Below are 27,734 nucleotides of genomic sequence, written 5' to 3'. Positions count from 1 at the left end.
GTGTTATAAGACCAGAACATTAAGTTCAGTGTCGTATATAGAAAAAACCAGTTATATAATATAATATAATATTATTATATATACTATATTATAATATAAAATAATAATGTAGTAATATAGAAATAATATTTACCTATTTGATACTATGTATTAGTTATAACAATCACAGGATGATAATGAAACTCAATAATTTTAGCCATGATAACTGCTCCGAAAAACTAGCTCACATTGTAATTGCAATCCTCTCGTTTAAATAATTGGGAAAATGTAATTCGTTATCGAAAGACATGGTATGAAGTTGAGTGGGGGGAGGGGCAAAAACTCTTGTAGAGTAGATTAAGATAGAATAAGTATCATACATCTATGCCACAGATAGCAGATTAAACGATTACAAAACAATAATGTCGTAGAAACCGTCAAAATGTTTAATGTGTACATTATTCTGATTCAAAAACGTTCCATAAAATTAAATAAATAAATACATGTATTTGTTTTTGTTTTTTACTTAAATGCGTTTGAAAACGTATAACGATTATTAATTGATACGGCAAATCACGACTGACAGTGCGAACATTACGCCGATTGCATCTGTGGAAAAATGTGATTCGACCGCAGTGTCTGTGAAAGACAGTTTTTTTGCCAGTCGTCCGATTACGTCGTCTGCGTTTTGTACGCGTGTTCGGTAAATATTGAACGTTGAAAATGTCCAAAACCATATCAGGAAACGGTGAAATGGACGGCAGCAACCTGGTGGTAAGTTCTTTTTTAACGGACAACCGTACAGTCGCGTCTTCATTTTATCATATTAAAAAATGTGTTGAAAATGTTACATCGTTGAAGTGTGTTTTTTTTCTTCTTTTTTTTCAATCAAGGTCGGCGTAGTGGGAAGTAATTGTGTTGTTATTGCTGCGGAAAAGTGTAACTCGAGTCAAAACTCTGTTTGTTCGCTGGATGGTCAAATCACCGTCGCCTGGTCAGGTAACCAAAAGTTAAACCCTATATCTACAGTATAATCCGAAATTAATATCATCACTATCACCCCTGAGCAATTAATCCATTAATGCAAACCAATTATACCACTGTGCATTACATGAACGCATTGCATTTTGTAGCTATTGGTTTTTATCGATTTAAAGTTTTATTCTTATATTCCAAAGGACTAAAACAATAGTTTCGAAATTATTGTTATTTGAAATGTGTGCGAAAAAATAATAAAATAGAAACAAAATTTTCCTTTGATTTATTTGAACTTATTTATAAAAGTGAGTTAAAATTAAATTTAGTAGTTCAATTTCTATGAAAAAAGTTTTACAGAATTTAATATTTTTAAGTAGTATCATATTAAGACACAATAACACTGTTTTTAGGTTAGACAATTATAAAAAATAAATCCTTCATAAAATATTTTATTTAAAATTCTTAAGATTTAACATTATAATAATAATTAAATTCATGAAAATTAAAGGATTATGTTCCATACATTATAGATTTTTTTTCTCGGAATGTTGTATTTAGATTACCGATAGTTATAATTGTTATAATTGTTCATAGTATTAACTATTAGAGTTCTAAGAAATCGGTATTATTAATGATTTAGTTGTATGGGTTTATTATAAAATATTTATTGAGATTTAAAATTGAGATTCAAACCATTTATTTTTATTTTATGTTTAAAATGGTTAAAATATTAATTTCATTATAAAAATTAACTATGTTGAGTATTTGTGTCAATTATAATTAATTAATTAATTATAATTATAAAGAATTAATTTCTATATCAAGATATAATTTTTCAAATTTAATTACTAAAATTAACAATCATAGGAACAATTAAGGAAAAAAAAATTAATAAGAAATTAAATTTATACTTATAATAAATAAGTAAACTCATAATAATGTTTTTTTGATATTTACGAACTTGACAGCAGTCTTAATTCATCAACTTGGAAAAGGATTATAAAAGAAACGTTGATAATAAACTCGATTATGTATTTATAGTTAACACTTATTATTAGACAGTTATGAAAACAATTTTTGATATTTTTTTTTAACTATTCCATTGCTATTTGTTTTTTTTTTTTTTTTTTATGAAAAACTTATGTTAAAACGGACAGTTAATCGTAAGCTTTAAGTAGTGATAATGTCCTTATAAAAGAAAAAATATATGTAAATACAAGATAACATACATCGAATAATTGATATATTTATAAATATCAACTTTTGCGGTCAATATACCGTTAATAAGTTATATTTAGATACATTTTACGAGCTCGATTTTGTTTTGAAATTCGTGTTAAATTAAATGTATATTTGAAAACTTGTACCTGCCCACATTTAAAATGACTCCCCCTATATTTATTATGTATTGTACAAATTAGTATTAAATTATGTAAATTGTTTATATAGGACAATCGCATGATTCATTGAAGATTGTTGAAAAAGCCAAATTATACACAAACAGTATACACGGGCTGAATTCTCCAGCCAACCGCATCGCTGAGTTTTTAATTGGTACGAACTCCATAAGAAAGTATTGTAAAATAATTACAGCCGAGCTTTATCAACTATTATAATTTCTTAACGTGCCTAGGTATTCTTTTATTCCTTCAATAACACAAATGCTTTAAGATAATATCAACAGATTTACATTTTTGAATGACTTGAGTGAGCGAAACAAATACCATCGTTAAATCGATTTGCTTTTTAAAATTAATAACATCAAGTTTTCAGTCTACTTCAGATTTCGGAAATAAAAATTGACCCTTTTACATACACGCGAAACACTTATAACCATAACAGTAAAAACATTATCAGCACCACGTGTAATGCTTTGCGTTTTGTATACTCTACTGATGCAATACTTATGTACTTATGAATTGTCCAATCATACCGGTACCCTCAATCGTTGACTTCCAAAGACTTTTTTCAAAGAGATCACTTATGACGTTGTTTTACATTATATAAGTTCTATAGTGAATTCATCTCATGAATGTATAAAAACTAATATGCTAATATTTCCAATGGTTTATGTTTTATGGCACTAAAGTTTTAAGCTTAGTTATTTTCCATCAACTAAATTTGTTCCGATCTTAACCCGACCTGCACACGGCATTTATGTTCAATGTACCTTTTTGGTCATTTCTAGTTATATTTATTATAAAACCAATTAAATTCAAATTAAATAGATCCCGATATCAGAGTACTCAACAATCTACCGACGCTGCCTTACACCGAACATTTTATGGTGGCGTCTTGCGATCAAAATGAACGGTTTTTGTACGTTACTGATACTTACGGCACAATATCACATGTTCTCGTAAGTACGATCATTGTATCCTAGGAAAATTGCTTTGATATGATTATTTACTTTTTACTCCACTCATACAGGCTTGCGCCATAGGAAGAGAGAGCGAGCTGATAACAAATTTATTGGCTCAGAACTATTCGTCTGCTAATAGAGGAATTTTCGGAGCAATAGAGCTGGCTTTGAAGGCACTTTGCATGATCGTCGAACCGGATACTAAATTTATTGAGATTTCAGTGACAGCATTTAACAGGCCATTCGAAGTGAGTTTGTTTTTTTGTTTTTTTTTTTTTTTTTAGACCTCAATATTTTATTCATACGAACAAAAATGATAATCATCGTAGAGTAATATTGATAATTGGCGAAGATACATTTTTATTTTATTTTTTTCCAAAACGTGGAAAAAATATATCAAATGTTCGCGGATCATACTCATTGTTATAATGTAACACAAAAATAATAACATTGAATATGAAACAATGGTAACCATGGAAAGTTATGTGTTATAATTTGTTAAATTACATGTGAAAGAAAAAATGTCAAAGAATCTCTTTATATCATTAAGTGTATAGGCTTTGTACACGTATTACGTGGTACAATAACATTTAATAAATATTGTGTAGATACAATAAAATGTTTGCACGTGTCATGCAATTTGGTTGGAAGTGTATCATTTTTGTTTATACATTTGATTATGGCTATTATTGTATGTTTTCATATTATTAAATTATAAAAACAATAAAACCAATAACAATAACTATAAATTATATTAAAATTATTAACACAGAAAATGAGATTAAAACGAAATCGTGAAAAATTAATTTAATACACTATTCGAATTGTCTGTCTTTATACAATTTTTATTAAAACACTTATTATTCAAATTCAATTTGTTTTTATAATTTAAATAATTTTTACCAATCATTTTAATTTTTAGATTGTTGATGACCATATAGTCCATACATTTCTATCAAAAATCAAGTTGTCCAATACGATAAATTATTAACGGTTAAGTATTATAAAATAAAAGTTGATGTTCATATTGTTAAAAATAAACAATAAATTTATAATAAAATAGTCTTTGTATATTCCGTATTAGTGGTTTTGATTTACTAAAAACTTTGGAATGAATGTGGAATAAAAATACGATGTAATAGCCACAATATTTAAAACAATATAAATTGGTTAATTGTAATTAAGTCGAGTTTTACAAACATAAAAATAAAATTTATTCTATTTTAAAATTTGGAAAATAATATTCATGACTCAATCCGTAACAGATTTTGACCTAACCGGTGAGGTTGTGATCTAGAGCGGAATAGTTCACACTGAACTATAAATAATTATTTTTCGGTGGCAAGAGTTGAAGTGAAAGAAACTACGTCACTTCATATTTTTATTTTTATTTTTTTTAATCCGACATAATATTTCGATGTTTTTGTCTTCTACTTTTCCATTTTAACTATCAAATTTAAATTTTCGTTTATTTGATGAATTCTCAATGTTTAAGTTAATGTAGTTAAGTACACGACCGAACATTTACGTTAGAAATAAATAACTTAAAATCAAACAAAATAACAGAAGTAAATTACGACCTTTTGATGTTCATATTAACTAAAAATCGATTTATGTCAGGCGAATAAAAATATTTTTAGTTCATACCTACTCTATTTGACGATAAATATTATAAACAACATTTAATTGGGCAACGAACTAGTAGCTCATAAAGAGTTCCATTAGTTTCTAATGAAGACGACTAATAAATTAATTAACTAATTTACTCACTATGTGAGTAGACACCATCCAGCGGTTCTAAAGCTTTTTACGACACTGTAACAGACCTATAATGACCCAAATAGTTTTTTAATAATTTTTTATTTCTCAATTTATCAAATATACATCCTCTTTTGGAGTAGTATTGATATATTTTTCAGCATAAGTACAACACAAAAATAATTACTAAATTTCCGATAATATGTATATATTTTACACAGACATATATGTTAACGCACCATAAATTTATTTGAGACTTTAGATTCATATGTAAACACGTGTGCTGAAAAACAAAATAATTTAAAACGCCTTCAATGAACTTGAAATAATATATAGTCCAACTTCAACGGCAATGCATTTTAAATGTCACATGGAAATGTGCGAGATAGATAGATTTCTCAGTGAAAATTGGACAAAAAAAAAAAATATATATATAATTCCTATTATTTACAATAAATTCATTGAATCAGATGAGAGGCAATTTATTGAAATTGTAATGTATTGTTTCATAATAAATGACAATTGGACTATTACGTTTATCTTATAAAACATCTAATACGATTTCCCATCAACGGAAATCCGATTGATTGAAACACGACATTGGTTAAATCAAACGTGCAATCACTTTTAAAAGAAGCATTAAACTTTGTAGTACCGTATTACATACTTTTATATTGAACGAAAATTACCATAACGCAGTGTAATAATATATTTCTTTGGTCTTATTATGGAACATTGAAATTTGTTTCAGAAAGTCGAACGTACCGAACAATTATATTTACTTGTGCATAATTATTATTAATATATTAAGAGTAAATATTGTGACATTTAATAATAATAATAATTATGATAATTATAATGTTTCACAAAACACAGGATTTGTAGCCCAATTTTTTTCGGGAAAAATGTATATTTATATCAGGACATTCTATGGAATTAGGACCTGACACCAGGTGTAATACAAACTCAAACTTGAGGTACTCATTCGCGGAACGTTGAATACCTTTTGAGAGTTATGTAAATGGTATTTCCGAAGTAACTTGAAAATGCTATATCCTTCTAGTCTTGCTATTCCTTCAACAAGTGCTTGAAAATCGTACGTATTGTATTACATTCACTATTTATTTTTTGCTTTTTAGCAATACTTATTTGTTGATAGTTATTCATTCACTTTTAAATTGTATTATGAACAGGCAATTCAGATATTTGATTTGACATTTATATTTATATATATATTATATTATTATATTTTATTATATTATATATATATATATATTATATATACATATATACATATACAGTGACGTATTTTCGTGAGGAGTTTCCGGGTATTAATTACTCCTAAAAAAGTAAAAATAAAGTTTAAAAACCATAAATGACTTGCTACTAAGGTACAGAAAAATTAAAAATTAATTTATATCATGTGATTGTATATAACTCTCCATTTGTATTTATAATAATAGAATAATATAATTATTAAAATATGCTCTATATACTTATATATTAGTTATTATTGTAATTATTATTAATAACTTATTTTTATAGTTTTTTTTAGATTTTGTATCAACTATAATTTATATTTTCATATTAATATACTGGTACATTAAACATTGATTTTTATAGAAACATTAAAAGATTCCTCTACATTTTTCTCGTTGCATTGAACACAAAATAGGAAACTATATAATATGTACTCAATTTATAAATTTTATAAAATATAACTGAAATTAGCTTGAATAAAATATAAATAGTTGAAGTTTTGAAAAAAGTCTTACGGTGATGTCTATATTGGTATCATCATGCCTATACATTGGTCACCGTTTAATATATAAGTATATACAATGGTGGCGCGATACGGTGTTTCATGAGGCCGTGGCTTCATAACCAATTGGGTGGTGGTACCCCTTGAAATTCTGCTTTGATACCATGGGATTTGGGCAATGATCACTAAAGATATTTTGATACCCATATTATGTATTAGCACTTGGTTGATCTGATACCCGTAAACGTGTACACGACGTATAACGTACCTCAACAATCTATTATTACCTACTCTAGCTGAATTCCCCGGGTTTTAGAATATAGTCCTAAATTTACAAACCAAACTATAGGCATTTGTGTCAATAATTATAATCGCATCTGCGTTTAATATTATTGACTATCGTTTATCTATAAAATATAGGTACATAACAATTATTATGTGGCGAAGTAAATAAATTTTATTAGATAATATAATACCCTCAGGGAAATACTAAGTAATTAGTAGTATGGTTTTGGCGAACCCGGGGCCCCGAGCTATTACTGGTTGAAAGTACCAAGTATACGATTCCAGTAGTGTTAAGAACACCCTATTATTCTGAGGTTGACTTTAACCTCAAAGACGGATGAACCAAACAGTATGGTCAACGGCGTTAGGATCAGAAAGGCAACGGGAATCCACCTGATTATTTATCCCTAGTATGTCATAATGGCAAGTGTGAATGTGCGCGATGCAAGTAATAATCATGATATTCGGATCAAGCCAAGATTCGGCAAGGGAAGTTATAACAGCTACAAGGCTTCCCATGTCGTCAACATGCGAAATCCTTGTAAAAAGAAGAAGGTGATTAATAACCAAAGCATTAAGGTATCAAAGAAACCAATAAAATTATGTACTTGGAACGTAAGAACAATGTTCCAAGCAGGAAAAATTAATAATGCAATAGCTGAAATGAATAGATTTGAAATAGACATAATGGGAATCAGTGAGATAAGATGGTCAGGTAATGGACAATGTAGTATAGAAAATCATAAAGTTTATTACTCTGGAAATGAGGAAAATCAACATATTCATGGAGTAGGATTTATAGTATCATGCGAAATGCAAAAATATGTCATAAACTTTGTACCAATATCAGAAAGAATTGGTGTTATTCAGTTAAGTGGGAATTCAGTAAATATAAACCTAGTACAAGTATATACCCCTACTTATGACGCAGATGATGTTGAAATAGAACAATTTTATTGTACAATATCAGATATTCTAAAAACATTTAAGAAACATGAAATGAAAATTATTATAAGAGATATGAATGCTAAAATTGGACAAGGTAAAAGTGGCGATCTCATTGGTGATTATGGTCTAGGTGTTAAAAACGAACGCGGAGGAAGATTGAAGATTTTTGTTGAAAATGAAGACTTAGCTGTGTTAAACACCTTTTTTAAATTGCCACCAAGACGTTTATACATATGGAGATCACCACGTGATCAATCTGGTGACATAGTTCGAAATCAGATTGATTACATGTTTATTAAAAAGCGTTTTAGGAATAGCTGTTTGCGAGTAAAAACATATCCTGGTGCTGATATTGAATCAAATCATAATCATTTAGTTGGTAGTTTCAGAATAAGATTTAAAAAATGTATTAAAAATCAATATAAGAAAAAATGGGATATGAGAAGATTGGAAGAAAATGAAAAATATAAAAAAAAAATTATAAAAAATATTGAGAACGTTTGCAGAGTCTTAAAAAAAGAAAACAACAATGTAGAGGAAACTTTTCAGAAATCGACTAATGCGTTAGAGAGAATTGGCAAAGATAATTTGGAAATTAATAAAAATAAGAAAAAGAAATGGATGACAGAAAATATTGCAAATGATGAAAGTAAGAAAAATATTAAAAAATAACCCAGACAAATATAAAAAGAGCCAAAAATGTTTAAAAAGAGAAATACGTAAAGCAAAGGAAATAATGGATGAAAAATCAATGTGTAGAAATTGAAAATTTGGAAAGAAAACATGATAGTTACAATTTACATAAAAAAGTAAAGGAAGCAGCAGGAATGTATAAGTCAAATACGATGGGGAGATTGCATGATGAAAATGACAAAATTATTGTAGATAAAGAAGAGAAAATGAATACTTGGAGAAATTACATTGAAAAACTTTATGAAGATATAAGTAGACCAGAAAGGGTACCTGATTTTGGTCAGATGGAAAACTTACCTATAATGATAGAAGAAGTAGTAAGAGCTATGGCACAAATTAAAAAGGACAAATCTCCTGGTCCAGATAATATATATGGTGAATTTTTAAAGTTATTAGATGAAGAAGGGGTATCCTGGCTCACTAAATTATTCAATAGAATATACAATTCTGGGAGCTTACCTCATATATGGCTAAAAACTACTTTTGTTACACTACCGAAAAAGCCAAGTGCAAAACGTTGCGACGATTTTCGTACTGTCAGTTTTATGAGTCACTTATTAAAACTATTTTTAAAAATAATTTATCAGAGGATCTTTAGAATTTGTGAAGAACAAATGAGCAACATACAATTTGGTTTCAGAAATGCTATGGGCATAAGAGAAGCTATTTTTAGCCTGCAAGTATTATTTCAAAGAGCCAGAGATGTTAATCAGAACATGTATGCATGTTTCATTGATTATCAAAAGGCATTTGATAATGTAAAACATAACAAGCTTATAAAAATACTGGATAATGTTGGAGTGGATAAAGGAGATTTGAGAATTATAAATAATCTATATTGGAATCAAAGAGCAGTCATACGCGTCGATGGAGAACTATCGGAGGAAGTATTAATTAAGCGTGGAGTAAGGCAGGGTTGCGTTTTATCACCGCTATTATTTAATATATATTCGGAATTTATTTTCCGTGAAGCTCTAGAAGGAATTGAAGATGGCATTAAGATTAATGGGGAATATTTAAATAACATTAGATACGCTGACGATACGGTAATTTTTACAAATGACATTGTAGAGTTACAATATATAATGGACAGAGTAGTCAAAGTGAGCGAAAGATATGGCTTGATTCTAAATACCAAGAAAACAAAGTTTATGATAATATCAAAAAATCATAACTTAGGAGGTCATTTAATAATTAAAAATTAACAAATAGAACAAGTACAACGATTTAAGTACCTCGGAACAACAATAAATGAAGATTGGGATCATTCATTAGAAATAAAATATAGAATTGAAAGAGCTAGGGAAGCATTTCGAAAAATGTCGAGAGTATTCAAGTGACATGATCTGTCTTTTGCTACAAAAATCAGAATGTTAAGATGTTATGTATTCTCTGTATTATTATATGGAGTCGAAACCTGGACATTAACAGAGTTAATATGCAAAAAAGCCTTTGAAAAGTGGTTGTATAGGCGAATGCTAAAAATTTCATGGACAGATCGAATTACTAACCAATTGATACTGGAAAGGATGGGTAAACAGAAGGAACTGTTAACTACAATTAAAACCTCGGAAGCTGGAATACTTTGGACACATTTTAAAAAATAATCAACGATTCAAAATACTACAGTTTATGTTACAAGAAAAGATAGAAGGAAAAAGAAGTGTCGGAAGGAGATGTATATCTTGGCTGAAGAATCTCCGTGACTGGTACAATACAACATTAATTGATTTAGTTCAAACATCACTTGACAGGAATAGCGTAGCCAATATGATATCCAACATCCGGAACGGATAGGAACTCACAGAAGAAGAAGATAATATAATGGTTTTCATATCTTCCACCCGAACAGAAAATTTATAGAAATAAAAATAGTCTTTTGTCCACCACGACTTCAGTCTATTTTTATGTAATGGGAAAACTGTTAAACCGGCATGTATTTTTGTATAGCACATAATATTTTGACCATGACAAATTATTACATTATGAATATTATCTTTAGTTTATCATGGTTTTAACACGATCAAAATTATTATTAATCAAGATTTATTTCTAGATTTTATTTTATTTTATATTCTATGGTTTTACTATTACGTGATATTATTCTGAAAAAAAAATTGTGAATGTACTCATATTTTGTGCTAAGTTCTTCAGTGTTCACAATTTTCAAGTTAATTACCTGATTGATGTCTATGAATTCATATATTTTTTTCAATCTGGGCGGTGTTTTAAATTTATGACTTATTTTATTAGTGTATAGTGTATACTTGTGTAGTGTAGCTCATTCGTTATTATATTTATTCTTCATAACAATGAGTTCGACAATAAGTGCTTGTGGAAAAAAGCGTGGAAATCTGAACTCCACAAATTGGAGTCAACATGAAGATGTGTGCAAGAAAAAAAAAACTTCGTAATTTTAATTGCAGTATTAGCAAATATTTTAAGAACACTGAAATTCAATCTGCTATTGACTCTACAGCTATTAAGGACATTTCCTCAGGTACCTTATAAATGTATTAAATACTATCTATTTATCTTTTATATAAAGTTTAAAGTTCCAATCATAAATGTTTGAAGTGTCTACGATTAATATTTATAGAATAATAACCAAATAGTAATTTAAGTTATTAAAATAATTCAAGGTTTTTTGAAGATAAAAATATTATTAAATTTTGTATTAAAATGCTTATTTAATAAAAGTGTAATTTTTACTTAAAACAAGTAATAATGTTCTACATAAATCTATAGGTATTGATATTGAAACTGAATTTGTAAGAACAAGTGATGAAAATATTGTAAATGATTTAGTAAGCGGTCCTACTGTAATTTTTCAACGCCCAAATGATCCAAGTGTTTCTGAAGGTAAAAATATTGTAAAATTTTCTATTAAAATGCTTATTTAATAAAAGTGTAATTTTTACACTAATAAATAATAAATTGAATTACTATTTTAGTTATTAAAATTTAATTAATTACACTAATAAATAATAATTTTGTTCTAAATAAATCTATAGGTATTGATATTGAAACTGAATTTGTAATAACAAGTGATGAAAAAATTGTAAATGATTTAGTTAGCTGTCCTATTTTAATGTTTCATTACCCATTTTTTATTGCTAAATTCTATTTATTTAAAAAAAAAAAAATGTTTATCATCTGATATAACGATTTCCTCTTCCCTATATAATGTATAATATTAATGACTATAATATAGATAATACATTTGAAGTTAAATGTTTACTTAATCAGTGAGCGCTTTTTTTTTAGGGCTTTTAGTATAATATGGGCCCCAAAGAATGTACTTGCACTTCCACCAATATATACTAAGTTGTGTGGACTTGTGTTAAATTTTAAAGTAATGGTCAAATTCTTCACCTATTTAAAATGATTAATACAAGATTAATTAAATGCATTACAGGTCTTTTACTTCAAGTTTCAAATCATGAAACTGGATGTGGCGTAGATCCAGGAACTTGGTCTTCAACAATATCTGATTCTTTAAAAAGCTATTTCCATGGACTTAGTTCTTCTCAACCATCATCACTATATTTAACAAATGGTTTTCCAAAATATTTTGATTTATTAGAAAATGTTCGCTCCTTTCATGAGAGTTATTATAACAAAATTTTGTTGAATGGAATTGTAATGAAACGTTCATGGTTATCATATTCTACATCATTAAATAGAGTTTTTTGTACTTCTAGTAAAATATTTGGCCTACCAAAAGCACAACGAAATATTTTTGCTTTGAAAGGTAGTAAAGATTTTAGAAATATGAAAAGAAATATAGAAAATCATGAAACTACTATTGAACACATTCAAGCTGAAATTAGCCGTGGTTTATATACAGATAACATGCGTATAGATACACAAATGATATATTCAGCTAACAGAAAAGTATCTGAAAATCAAGAAATTTTAAAAGTGATTATTGATGTATTGCTATATTTGGCAAGACAAAACTTTGCCTTCAGGGGTCATAATAAAAATGTTGCTTCACTAAATCAAGGTAATTTTATAGAATTAATTAAAGTTGTGTCTCAATATCATCCCATTATTCAACGACATTTATATAAAATAAATTCTAATAAAAGAAATAGACTTAAATTCATGTCACATGAAACTTAAAATTGACTTCTCAAGATTTTAGCAAAACAGCTATGTTTTAAAATACTAAAAGAAGTTCAACAAGCCGGAATTTTTGCTATCATTATTGATACCACTACCGATGTAGTAAAATTAGAGCAAATATGTTTCATCATTCGGTATGTAAATGAAAAGGGACATGTACAAGAACGGCTTGTTACTTTATCTACAGCTTCAAATGCAATTGGATTAGGAATATTTCAAATATTTCTTAATAATATGGAAAAATACCATATAAATTGGAGAACTCAATTATGTGCCCAAGCTTATGATGGTGCTGCTTCGATGCAAGGACAGTATGCGGGTCTACGATTATGAATTCAACAAGAAAACCCAAATGCTTTGTATGTTTGGTGTTTTGCACATAGGCTTAATCTAGTTATATTAGACATGTGTGACTGTTGCACTGAAAGCAAAGTATTCCTTGGTAATGTTCAATCAATAAATGACTTTATGCGAGCTTGAAAAAGAACACAACAATTTGAAAATTATTAAAAAGAATTGTATCCAGAAATGAGGTTACGTCGGCTGAAACACTTTTCAACAATCAGATGGACATCTCATGACAGAGCTATTATTGTAATTTATGAGAAATTCAAGGCACATAAAGAAACACTTAAATACTTATCAGAAGCACTTGATTCAGATCGAGAAACTTCTTATAGAGCATCAAGTTTAGCCTCAACTATTACTTCTTTTAAATTCATAATCACTATGATTTTTATGCAAAAAATATTTTCAATAACTTCACCATTGTTAAAATGTTTACAATCTAAAAGCTTAGATTTTATCCAAGCTGTAGTATTAGTTAATAAAGCTAAAAAAAGTTTAAGTAATTTAAGAACAGATGAAGAATTTATGAAACTTGTAAACGAAGCTCAACATTTTTCCAGAGAAAATGATCTAATTGAAACTGAATTCAAGGAAGTTAGGATTAGAAAAAAAAAACGTATGTCCGGTGAAATTGCCCAAGATAAACATCAATCTTCAGCTAGTTATTTTTATAAAACAATGGTATACTTTACTGTCTTTGATAGTGTTATTACATCTATTTCAAATAGATTCAATGAATCGAAAGGAGTACTAAAAGATTTGAGCATTTTATCTCTAACTCGCTTGATGTCATTTGGAAAAGAAAAAAATCCAAGTATACCGATTTTGAATTTCAAGAACTCTGTAAATGGTTGCCAAAACTTGATAAAACCACCCTACAAAATGAATATTTATTATTTAGTAAGTTAATTCATACTCTTATTGATGGCATGTCACCAAATGCATTACACAAAAATGAAATTTTATCAATAAGTGATATTAATCCAAATAGTGATTCTGATGAACCTTTAAATGACACTGGCGAAGAAAACAATGATTCTTATATTAGTTCAGAACAATTGCTTCAAGTCTTGTCAAATTATGGAATACTTTAAAGTTTTCCAAATTTATATTATGCATATAAAGCTTTACTGACAATTCCAGCTTCAACTGCCAGTACAGAAAGAGCTTTCTCGAAAGTAAATAGTTTTATATGTATTTATATTATTAACAATTATTTTCCTAGTAGAAATAATAAAATGATAATTTAGGACAACCATTTTTAAAAATGTTAGTATTTTAGTTTGAGTTGTTACTAACTAATTTTTTTTTTTCTTGAACCTAAATTCACTTATTTTACAATTATCTACATTATTTGTACAAACGTATATATTTAGTTATAATAAAGATAACAATACATTTTTATATTGTAGGTAAAACCGATTAAGACACGGTTAAGATCTACGACAGGAGAAGATAGATTAGAAAGCTTAATGCTTCTTAACTGCGAAAAAGATATTGATATTGACTACAAGACTGCAATCAATACGTTTGCTATCACATCTGATTTATTAAAGGATAGTTTAATTTTAAAATAATATTATGAAAATATATTAAATGTTTTAATCATATTTATAATATTATTATTTTTGATAATATTAATTTATATTACATGTATTTTTTGTTTTATTTTGCGTTGCTTTATCGATGTCTTGGTTTTATTGACAAATTGGTAATATCTCTGATAATTGTATATAGTGTATTGAATGTTATTAACTTATTTGTTGTATTACCTTAACACACATTATAACATTCAATGTACTATATTATTTATATTAAGTTCCCAAAAGTACTGATTGGGAGTGTGGGGGCAAAACCCCCACTGGTAGGTTTTATACAATTTAGGTGGTGGTAGTTGTAGTAAAATATTTATAGCTGCCTCATAGTTGAAAATGTTTCACGCTGCAACTGAGTATATAAGTCACCTTATCTATTTAGTATTGTACTTAAGTTATTTGTTTGACAGTTAGTAATTCAATAATCAATTTTATTCTGATATCGTGCATTTTATCAAGAAAACCGTACAAATTTTAGCAAATGGAAAATAATTAAATTTTTTATTTCATTTGAGCCCTCGCTAAATATAATTATAGTACCCGTAAAACGAATGGATACTTTTCAAACTATAGTACAAATTATCATATGCAAAAGTTTCGTACCAACAAAATTATACAACACGTATTGTAGTACGTAAATTATAAATGTATTTCGTTTTTTCATTTAATTTTGTATCAAAAATATTACTAATTATATTTTGTTTCACTCCTGCAACTAAAACGAAATGAAAAAGAAAACCAAATCGTCTCAGTCTTAAAACGTTTTGTTTAAAGTTTCGTATGTATTTCGCTTCTCACCAAACACAATATTAATTATTTCGTTTACCGTTTCTTGCTAAAACGAAAACATTAAATAACGCTTCGAAACAATATTCTAGTAACGTTATCAATACCCGGTTTTAATATCATACCTACGTTTTATATTTTAAACGAATCTTCTGGAGTGTAATACTTAGGAAATTAATTAAAGATTTTGATTAAATATAATTTTACGGTGATGTATAAAGATCGTTTTCTTCGTATTTCACCTTTATTATATCACTTTTAAAGATTTGGATTTAATTTCGAACACCAAAGCCACAACAAAACAAATGATTTAAAGTAAAGTTATGTAATTTTCTCAGAGAATAAATATTTGCTCCGAAAGATTAAACGTAAACTCATTTTTGAATTACCACGACCATACGTACAATAAAATATATTAAATAATACCCAATTATCATCTTATACTATTATCGTATTGTAAAAAGTATTTTCGATTTTACACCACGAATCTTACGAAAGCTAGATTACATATTTTTATAAACGCTATAAGTATCGTACGATTGTTTAAAAATTTATAATATTTCGATTCGATGCGTCGACGTTCGTTAAAATATACAAACATGTTAGCATGTGTTGCTTTTTTTTAAACAAATTCTCTTTCGTTCGAAAATATAAAATAATTATTTGAATTCGCGTTTGCGAAAACACTGATGTGTTCTATGTCGACGAACCATGCGTAATATGGTGATTCAATCACAATAACCATTTTTTCGCCCGCCGACCGATTGTTAGGTACGTTTTCGTTTTACCCGCGTGTACAATGAATATTTAACTTTGAAAATGTCCAAAACTACATTCATCTGGTGGTGGGTACAATTCAATAAACAGTTGTTTGGTTATATCGGCACTATATTATAAGACGTGTTGAAAGTGATACTTCCACGCGGTTTTTTTTTGTGCGTAGTGGGATGTAATTGTGTTGCTATTGCTACCGAAAATTTCAATACATGTTTGGTTTGTTCGTCGCAAGGTTAAATCATTGTATCCCGGTCGTGTATCCAAAAATTAAATATACAGCATTTTTCTAAATCGAAATAATCACCCATCATCTCAAAGTGATAAATATTTAATAAAAGACCAATTATACGGGTTTGCATTTAACGAACACAATGTACTATAATAGCAGAGTCGCAAGATACTCAGGTAGAGTAGGGCAACAATCAACTGTTGGATCTCGAATTAAGATGGATAATTAAAACCATGTAAATGTTATTTGTTCTTATATCTATAATATATTATATAAAGTATAGATCAGCGGTTTTTATTCTTTGGTCCGCGGCTCTCTAGGGGTCCGGGACACTCATGTCGGAGATCCCCGGCAGCCCTAACACATAACATATGTATATCAATACATGACATAAGTGCATTATTATAATATTGTTGGGTTAATAGTATTATTATTTTTATTTTTTTATATATTTTTTATTATATAATAGATAGATGTTATCATTATATGATGTTATAAAACTTGTGTCAAAATTTAGCAAACGAACTACCACCAAACTTAAGAAGAACCTACAACAATTTTCTCTACACAGCCAGAATACTAAAAAACACTGAAAACCCTTCAAATAAATACCTAAAAAAAAATATTAAAGAAGCCGAAGAATATCAGATAGACCTACAATGCCTAGTAAAAAGAAATTCCCAGAATTTCCCTTTGGAAAACACACTTCGATATAAACCTAGATATATCTGAATATAAAACAGAAAACACCAGTAATATCATGTACGGAAACATATTTAAAAACACTACAAAAATACCCCAACTATAAACACCGGACTTAACAGGAAACACGAAACTATTCTAAATCGACTTCGCATTGGACACTCATTCGTAACACATAACCACCTCATGTCCAGAAAAGACCCTCCTATATGTGAAACGTGTGATATAGAGGTCACAGTTAAACACATACTCATCGATTGCTACAAATACTCGGACTCAAGATCAAAACATTATTTACCCCAACAATTAAGCGAAGCCGTACAACCAGATCTTCAAACAAATATCAATATAATTAATTACTTAAAGGACATCAATTTATATAACTTCATTTAAGTTTTTTTTTATCATGTGGATTTTACATTAAAAAAAAAAAAAATGTAATCTAATCAAAAATGTAATACATAACTAATGGCCCTGTAGCCGATGTTTTTAATGTTCAATGAAAAAAAAAAAAAAATTAAATTTTAAGAATATTAAAAAAATAAATTAAAACTAAAATAATAAAATTTAAGTCAACTAAAAAATTAAGTTAAATAAAAATAATTATAAATATGTATGTTTTGTTATGTCTATGTTATGTTATGTTATTTTGTGTTATTGTAATTTATTATATAAAATAATTATTATAATTTTGGTTTTGATAACATGAGATGTTTTGTAAAAAAAAGTATTCAAAAAAAAAAAAAAATTAGTCAGATTAGTTAATTAGTTAAAATAAAAAAAAAGGGGCCACAATTTCTAAAAATCTTTCATCAGGGTTCCGTGATCTACAAAAGATTAAGAACCGCTAGTATTGATCGTTAAACTAAACCCACCCATTTATAAGTGACTTGAAAAATCCTGATTCGGAGCTAAAATGTATCATATCACACACCTATATCAAAACAGTAACAACTCAAAAAAAACGCTTTTTTCAGGAATGTTGATTGTGTTGGTGGTACCTTTGTATCATCCATTCAATAAAACATTGCAATCTGACGGAGAATATTAAAGATAAAGATAAACCTGTTTTGTTGATTTATGTAATTTTGTTTGTAGAATCCGAGTATACGTTTAACTAAAAAAACCAACTTTTTGAGTTGTTACTGTTTTGATATGAATGTGTGATATAAAAAGTTGTGGTATCACTAAATTTTTAATAATACAATGCTCTATTATACATTATAAATTTCGGCTGCACTGTATACAAGTTAGTAATTGTTATCTATACAAAAATTGTCTCAAGTTTTTTATCAATTTTTCAAAAGACAAAATTTGTTTCAAACTAATTATTATTTGAAATTATATTTACAAAACAATTAATATATAAAGTTACTTATTTCTTCTTTGATTTACAAATATTAATTTATGAAACAGGTTAAAATTCGGTTTATTTATAGAGTTACGATGAATAAGTTATAAAGAATTTAATATTTTTAAGTTTTTAGAGTTTTTAAGTTTTTAAGTTTTTAAGTATTAAGACATAATAAAACTGTTTCTAGGTTAAGAAGTTATAAAAAAATTATACGTTAAATATTTAATTTAAGATTCTAAAAATTATGAATATTTTATTTCTTTGGAATGTTTTATTCAGATTACAAATAACTAGGTATTTGTTAAGCATATTACCTTATGTGGTAGAATTTCAAGAATGTCATGTTAGCAAAGAAATTATATGGTTATATAAACATTATAAAGTATTATTCAAACCCAAAAAAATTTATTTAAATTCTAACTTTATAAGCTTTCTTAATGTAGAAAATTTTGAAAACATTCAACTCAACCTTATTAACTTTATTTATCAAAAATTTAAAAATAGTAAAAACAATAATAATAAAAAAAAAAATCTCAATTTATACTAATAATAATGAAATTAATATTTGTTTTATAATTACAAATTTGACTGCAGTTTGATTTAATCAATATGAAAAAGGATTGTACGAGGAACATCCTAAATTAACATAAATATGAATATACAACTAATTCTTAATTCAGACAGTTATAACAACAATTATCAGTATTGATTGAAAAGTAGTGTAGATAGTGTATAGTGTAGATACTAGATTCAATTCCTTTAAAAGTTTTTATTTTCAATAAGTTCATTTGTTTATAATTTTTTTTTTTTTTTTTGTATATTCTATCACGAAATACTTACGTCATAGCGGACAACTTTCAACAGTATGTAATAATTATGTTCTATATACAAAAAATAAAAAAAAAAATAAAAATAAAAATGGGAAAAATTCTTATACACACATTCTATATGGTACAGACATCGAATTGAAATCTATAAAAATATCAACAACCACCTATTGGTTGTTATATATTGTTATATATATTACCTACTGATAATAAAGTACGTACTATGTTAAATTGTATGAGCTCAATTTTATTTTCAAATTTGCGTACATTTGAAAACTTGTATCTACATTCAATTCAAATAACTTCTTATTTACGTTTTCTGTTTAGTTATTATTAAAAGATTTAAATTGTTCCTAGGACAATCGCTTGACTCATTAATGATTTTACTCTAAGCAAAACTGTACATAAACAGTATATATAGATCGATTTCTTCAGCCAACCGTGCCACTGAATTCTTAATTGGAAGGAATTCTGTTTGAAATTATTGTAAAATAATTAAAGCCGAGCGTCTCTTTTATCAACTTTTGTTACTTTTAGTGTACACTTTTTTTTTTTTACGAATTTTTTATTCTTTCAATATTCTATCTAATAATAGACCTAATCTGATTGCTATCGAACATACGTTTCTTGATGACGTTAGTGAACGAAACAAGTTAAATCAAACGAAAGGTTTTTTTGTTTCTTACTGTTAAACTTCATAGTTAAAAATAGTTTAAAAATGCATGATTATATGCTCAGGCTTATTATCAAGTGAGGGTTAATAGGATTATAATTGGTTGTAGGAAAGTATGTAATTGGCATAAAAGTACAGGTACGGATAAATAATTTCTGTTTTTATTTTTATTTTTAATCATTAAAACTTTTAATTAAAATTTTATTTTTTCACATGTTTTCTTAAATTATTGTTGATATTTTAAAATTATTAGGAAACTTTAATTAGAAATTGTATTTTAAATTCTTAAATCAATATATATACATTAATAAATACGATATTATATGATATTGACATATATTAATATGCACAATTAAGGAGGGCTTAACCTTCAACTTTTATTCAACCCCTTGAATTTTTTTTTTATGATTCAGAGGAGAAATTAATTTAGAGAAAATAAATTAAGTTGCTGATTTAAAAATTTATTCCAATTTATAATTAATAAATAAATATACTTATATATAAATAAGTTTATTTTTTATTTTTATCTCTCACTATATTAATTTCTTCTAGTGCATGTGACATCTTTCTCAACTACCTATGAGAAAGATAAAAAATTGATTACGCATGTGTGTGCATCAAGATAGATTCTTTGACGCTTCTATGATTTATTTAGAAAAAAGCATTTCTTGGAATCTTAAAAATAACAACATACTTATCAAATTTACAATTTCTAATCACCAGATCCGTATTTAAAAATTTGGCACCCCATATAATTTATGCCCTCACGCCCAAAAAATAAATAATAATAATATAACACTTATTATTTCATCCATAATCGAGATTCTTTCATATTAAAATATAACTTATAAATGAAAATTATTTAATACTTTTTTTAATTAACAAATTATAACATAATAAAACATACTATTTTTTTTCTTTTTTTATTGTTTTTTTCATTAAATACATCATTTTTAAAACTAATTTTGCTAAAATATTTTGCCACCTCTGAGACTTGACACCCTAGGGCATGTGCTTACCTGTGCCCCCCCCCCTCATAAATACGGGCCTGCTAATCACGAATTTCAGTTATAATGTTACATAAAATAAAACTTTAAGCAAGTTATTTTTTTTCTAATCTCAAATAAATAATCACATCCTATTGCTGATTTGTTTATTATATTTCATATAACATGTATTTAATTTTTGTTGATACGTATAAAATGTATAGTTAATGTGTTTTATTTCAACCATAAAAATTAATGGGATGTGCTAGGACAAAGCACCTATGGGTCTGTTTAACTTTTTTAATTTCAGCCCTTCTCCCCTTAACAATCGATCAAATTGTGCCTATGATGATATCCATGCAATTATATAAAAATTGCAATTCCTACTTGAATAATAAATTATTGTCACCTTTTTCACACATCGATCACTTCTTATTAATTTATTCTCCTTCTGATTCCTGAATATTACTCATATTATCTTAATTTGATATAGCGTATTTGTTTACTCATAGACATAATATATATTTACACCTATGACCTCAAAACAAAAATAATTATACATCTGTATATGTATGACATTAATATGATCTAAAATCAATAATAATAGAAAGATTTCTAAGACAATGTAGTGCAATATTTTTTAATTAGTTTACATTCTAGTTGAAAAAACTTTTAATCATGTTCAAAATTAATTATTCATTATAAATGGATACTGGATTATCGAAGTTTAATCGACTCTACCCCCGGGCTAAACAGAATCTTTTGAGCTTTTTTCTCCTTTTTTTTTTTTTTTTTTTTATTAGAAAATAAAATCAGATGAGTAATACATTCTTACATTATTTAATTTGCTTTGATTAACCTAAATTTTTTAACCAAGTCTTTTCGAAGACACGGAGTTTAAAAATTACATTTAATTATATTGTGTAAGTAGTAAATTTTTAAATAATATACATAATTTATAAATTTGAAGATCACGTTACTATAACATTCACTTATGGTACACCATATGAATATAACAATTATTTAAGCATTTTAGATTATATTATTAAATTGTGTTGAAAAATAATTAATTAATGTACAAAGTTCAGATAATAGAAAAGATTGAGGAGCCTTATATTTATTTTAGATTAAAATTAGTATAGTAATATACATGTTTGAAAAGAATGTCGTACGTGAACGCACGTTCACGCGTTCAAGTTCATACTTTGTAAGCGACACGAGAACGTCACTCGCATTTTTTAAATAGAACTAGAACGTGAATGACGTTTATATTTTTTATAAATTTAAATTATTTTGGGGCATTAAAATTTATCTATCATTTTCAAAATATATGTATAAATAATAATTATTGATTATATATTTAAGTATAAGTTTAAAATATTAAATGAAATAAAACTTATATATTTTGTAAAGATCCCATTTATTTATATAGAATTCAGGTTGCTAATTCATGAATGTAAAATAAAAAAAATTAAATGAGTGGCCAAATGAATACATTTTTTTTTAAAGAACTTGAACGTGAACGTGTTCTATTTAAAATGAAGGAACATGAACGTAAATGAGTTCAATTTTTAATTGAACGTTCTGAACTCTAAATATATATTCTATTGAGTTACAAAATATAATAAAAATAAAAATAAAAATGTAGAATGAAACATCAAGTAAAGTTTTATTTTATGTACAATAAAAACCAATATTTACATAGGTACAATATCTTTTGGATTTTTTGGGTTAAGTTTTAAATTTTTTAACATCAGTATTTAAAGATTTATAAAAATGGTGGACCAATATTATCCAAACATTTTTGACAAAAAAAGTATTTGTATATTTAATTTTAGCATCAAATTTTACAAATTTCTCATATCTTTCACTACCCACTTTATGCAGATTTTTAATATACCGATTTTGTGGGTAGAACTTTTGGTTCTTTATAATTTTGTAATATTAATTTTCGAATTTACATTTATTAATGCATTTCTTTATAATTTAATTTTGTACTAATTATGTATGTTAGGTTAGGTTTGGCGAATTTCTGAAGTTTCTCGATGATTTTGGTGTATCATCGGTATAAATGAAAAATTCAATCAAACAGATTTGTTTTTAAGTTACGAATTTATTTTACTGAATTTGATAAAATTAAAAACTGATAATTATCGGGTATCAATTAAGACTGGTTCACTTTTCAATATTCATAAATAAATCTAATCTAATCAAATTACAATCATACTCGTTTGATTATTTTCTTTTTGAGAATAAAAATATATATGAAACAACCCAAATAGTCTTATGTGTAGTAAACTAAAATAATTCGCATATTTTGAGTAGAGTAGTATTTAATAAATTGAAAATACTATTTAAAAAGTGTTCTTATACACTCTTAAAATTATAAAAAATTAAATGTTTTTAATCTACAAAAATGTCTTTCTTATTCAGATTTTTAAATTATAAATTAGCCCTTTTTACGCACGCAAAACACTTATAACTAAATAACAATATCACATTATGCCATATCAGCAGCACCATGTTTTAAACCCATTGAGTTTTTTTATACGTAGCTGATTCAATAAGTATATTATGTACAAAAATTGTTCAATTATATTGCTACTCTACTTTCAATTATATTTTACAAAATGATCAGTTATAATCATGTTGTACATTTTATACATCCTGTAGTGAGAAGTATATGTTTTACAATTGTTTAAAAACTAATATGCAAATATTTTCAAATATCTACAGTATGTAAAAAAGTACAAAAATAAAATAATAAATAAAAAAATTCTCAAACCACGGTTGTTTTATTGTACGGTTCATAAAAATAAATTACGTCATCGGTTCCGGTAAATAGATCTAATATGTATCTTTCACTCTAATCACGTAACTTAATGGTTATTTCATAATATACGTTGATATTCATTTCATGGCCTTCCTTTAAATTTTTGTAAAAAATAGCGATCAGGTATACTTTTACATTAAATTTACATATTTATGTTCTATATAATATATTAATAGAGTATACATTATTATTAAATCGTCATTAAAATAAAAATTTTACTTGAAATATACAATATATTTTTTAAGACTATTACTTGCTCTAAATTAATATAAGTAATATTGTGTTGATATTTAAAGTATGTACAAAGATTACAACAATAACATATAAAATCAAAAAACATAAAACAAAACATGATTAGCTTTTTATAAATCAATTTATTCAGAGTATAAATTACAACATAAAGGTTAAATATTAAACAAAGTAATTTAAAAAATAAAAAAACTGCTTGACATAGTAAAAACGTTTTAAATTTTAGTTAAAATATATTCAAAACTTTGAAACCACTTTTCAAGGTTCATGTTTGTGTTTACATAAACAAAAATAGTATTAGAAAAATAGAAGAGATTTAATTAAATCATTTTCTGGAATAATAAAATTGATACTTTTCTATGGAAAAGCGTTGAACATTTTAAAATTAATTTAATTGAAAAGTGATTCAGTAGAAAGTTTTGAAGTCTAATTATCTAGAAAAGATTATAAAATTACTTAAGAATTAAATTAAGTGTTTGAATACCCGACTATCGGTAGTATATTCACATGTTTTTATGATTAATTATTCTAATTGATCCAATAAAAAAAATTACATCATTAATGTTTTGATAGATACGCACGTATATTACTAGTGGAAAACTAATTATAAATAATATTCCACTTTTTGACGAATTATCATCGGTCTATGGCATTTATAAATTAATTACACTTCAGTAACATTTTAATTGAAAAACATCAAATGAATAGCAGCTATTCAGCATACATCGGTTATTTGTTGAAGCGTTTATAATAGGAAATTAGTTGCTTAACCATCTTTAAGCTATTTTATAGTAAGGGTTTAATAACCACTTTTCTCCATAATATAGAATTCTATACATTTTACCCAATGCTAGACTACCGCGAATAAAAATTCAAAATTCTTAAACTTAAAAAAGTTGATGGGGACGTGTCTTATTGATTTAAATATTGTTTATGGAGTACGAAAAAGAGCAACATGTTGACAAACTATATTACATACATGATTGATATTTGATAAGTGATAACGAATTAACTTGTATTCAACAGAGTTTATTAAAAATTATGTAAATAAAAATTGTTTTTTTATAAAAAAAAAAGGAAAGAAAAGAAATATTTTTATCTATCAGAGTTGTTGATAAACAAATAATATTTAATGAGAACAAGAATGTAAAAATAATAAAAATAAAATGTGTTTACCAAAAACAAATATTAAGAGAAAATATTTCATCGAAATAGAGAACGGTAAAGACATTATACATATGATTCTAATAATGTATAAAAACAATTATTACAATAAAGTATATTTCAAAGCACGTTGTTATACTTAAATAAATAATAAAGCAAAGGCAGTATATTGACATCGTATTCAGAATAAAAATTATATGTTCAAAGTTACTTATTGTGTTTAGATTGTAATAATTGTAAGATAATTAATTCAAGAATTTACAATTCTTAAATTAACGAAGAATATATTTTGATAAATTAATCTCATAACTTATTGTATCTGATAAAATACAAATTTGATCATCCGCAGTTCATTTTAAATGAAAACCATTTCATTGGACAAACAAGGAAATTAAACAAAAAATTATAAATCTAAGTTTGTATATAGTATTACGTTTATAGAAAAATAAACTTATAAGAGTCTTGGAAAAAGAAACTGGAACTATTTTTTATATTATATGATTACTACTCATATTATTAATTGTTCATTTTTCTTCTTCAAAAGTATAATTCATAGTTATATTATTGTTAACATTAAATCATTAACACTTGGCAACAATGTATAAAATGAAACCATGGAAACGACTAAATCAACAAAATCTGAAAGTGTACTCCTCAATGATTACTTAGTAGTTTTGGTGCAAATTTAATGTTTTTTTTTTTTTTTTTTTAATGAGAATGGAAAATTAAGCTATACAGAATTGCAGTTTGTATTTGTGTTTGAAATATTCACATGATCATTACTTCATACAAATAATATTAATTGTGAATTGTTTGATTTTTGTGTAAAAATAATAAACATATATTTATTCGATGGAGAAGAGATAAAATAAATTTATTTGTGATAGAAAACCGTAATTTATTAATTAGTAATAACTTCGTTTAACTCTATATTGGATTTTTTAAATGTAGTCGAAGTGTTCTCAAAACCCAAAGTTGCAATTGAAATTATTTATTTTGAAGATTATTGATATATAAGTAAATGAATCTTTATGTTAATTCATAGAATAATGAATCAAGCTATGTTTATTGATATAAATCTTATATATAAAGAAAGGTTCGAGTATATTATTTGATTGATAACAATTCGAAGGTATTTGTATGGCAGAATCTTTGTTCGGAAACTGAACATTATTAGTGCAAAAAGTTAGTTGAAAAGTACAAAGTATGAATTGTAATCAGGTACTTAAAAATGTTATCATTGGTGATATAAATTCGACTCAGATTTGCATCGCTATGATTATCATCTGAGTATTGAATTAAATAAATATGAAAGAAATGAATTTTATTTATTTGTATATATTTTGATTGACATTTTGAAGAATATTTCATTATTAAAATTCGTTTATACACTTAGTGGAGAGTAAAAGAAGAGAGCGAGTATTTTGGTGTTGAAACGTTTTTTTTTTTTCAACAACAATAAGTATGACAGACAATATTAGTGCCTATAATGGCAACCACGAAGTATAACATTTGAAGGATTTATTTCACAGAACTCCTTTTATAATGTAATATTAATAATATATTAAAAGTTTGTAAAACTTGAGTAAACTTCAATACAATTTGCATAATAATAAATAATAATAACAATAATAAAGAAATAAAATATGATAAAAAATGTTATTTAAATGTATATTTCACTTTTGTGATTTAAGCTCTAATTGTAAACAATACATTTCTTTTAATCTTCAATCATAAGAGCCCTCTTTTTATCGATCGTAAGGAAATAGCTCTCGGGCTAAAAGTACCGAGTTGTGTAGAGAGCAACAGTACCGCTTCATGTACACGTGAATTTAGTATCTACTGCACAGAGGCTGACGTAACTTTTATGACTTGGTAGAAATGTTTACTTAAATATAAGGGAAAAAAATATTTCGTTCACATGCTTCGAATAGTTTATCCTAATCATTCATCCGGAAGGGCAAAACATATTTTTGAGCATAAAGTAAATAGAAACGGTAAAATAATGTTCTTTTTTTTTCTCTCGTGAATACATGTTTGATTCTTTTTCTTTTTCTTATTTTTTTTTTGCTCGACTTCCATTTCCTTCGTGTAACCAGAAAGTTATTTCCATTTTATTTTCATATCGAACGCACCGTCACCACCTTATCAACCATAAGCTGTTCCTTTAGTCAGTTTTTATGTACAAGTCGACTGAAAGGTTTTCGGGTAATTCCATTGTCGTCGTGTCGCGTCAAAGTTTTTACGCATATATTATGATATTGTTCCGCGTGCCAGTACGTCTGGGCGATACGGGTTGCACACGAAAGTTTCCA

The 27,734-nt window shown here is 26.5% G+C and overlaps 2 protein-coding genes and 1 pseudogene across 5 annotated transcripts in view; 2 read left to right on the top strand and 1 right to left on the bottom strand.

Moving 5' to 3' along the window:
• LOC112683280 overlaps positions 1-27,734 on the bottom strand; it is a 271,887-nt gene that overhangs the window by 219,334 nt on the left and 24,819 nt on the right. The window lies entirely within an intron of this gene.
• On the top strand, positions 600-5,151 carry LOC112683228. The gene is made up of 6 exons (XM_025554145.1): positions 600-753; positions 873-978; positions 2,407-2,511; positions 3,186-3,316; positions 3,388-3,567; positions 5,101-5,151. The coding sequence occupies exons 1-6, from the start codon at positions 703-705 to the stop codon at positions 5,149-5,151; spliced, it is 624 nt and encodes a 207-aa protein (XP_025409930.1). The 5' UTR covers positions 600-702.
• On the top strand, positions 13,365-14,821 carry LOC112683281 (annotated as a pseudogene).

This window comes from Sipha flava, unplaced genomic scaffold (assembly GCF_003268045.1).
Source record: "Sipha flava isolate LNK unplaced genomic scaffold, YSA_version1 222_pilon_pilon, whole genome shotgun sequence".
NCBI lineage: Eukaryota > Metazoa > Arthropoda > Insecta > Hemiptera > Aphididae > Sipha > Sipha flava.
This window is presented reverse-complemented; position numbering and strand designations above follow the sequence as displayed.

What these genes read in the sequence shown, in the direction of transcription:
- LOC112683228 (XM_025554145.1), top strand. Translation starts at nt 703, where the DNA reads ATGTCCAAAACCATATCAGGAAACGGTGAAATGGACGGCAGCAACCTG. An exon ending in GCACAATATCACATGTTCTC is followed by an intron (nt 3,317 to 3,387) that starts GTAAGTACGATC and finishes CCACTCATACAG; the next exon opens with GCTTGCGCCATAGGAAGAGA. An exon ending in CATTTAACAGGCCATTCGAA is followed by an intron (nt 3,568 to 5,100) that starts GTGAGTTTGTTT and finishes CTATGTGAGTAG; the next exon opens with ACACCATCCAGCGGTTCTAA.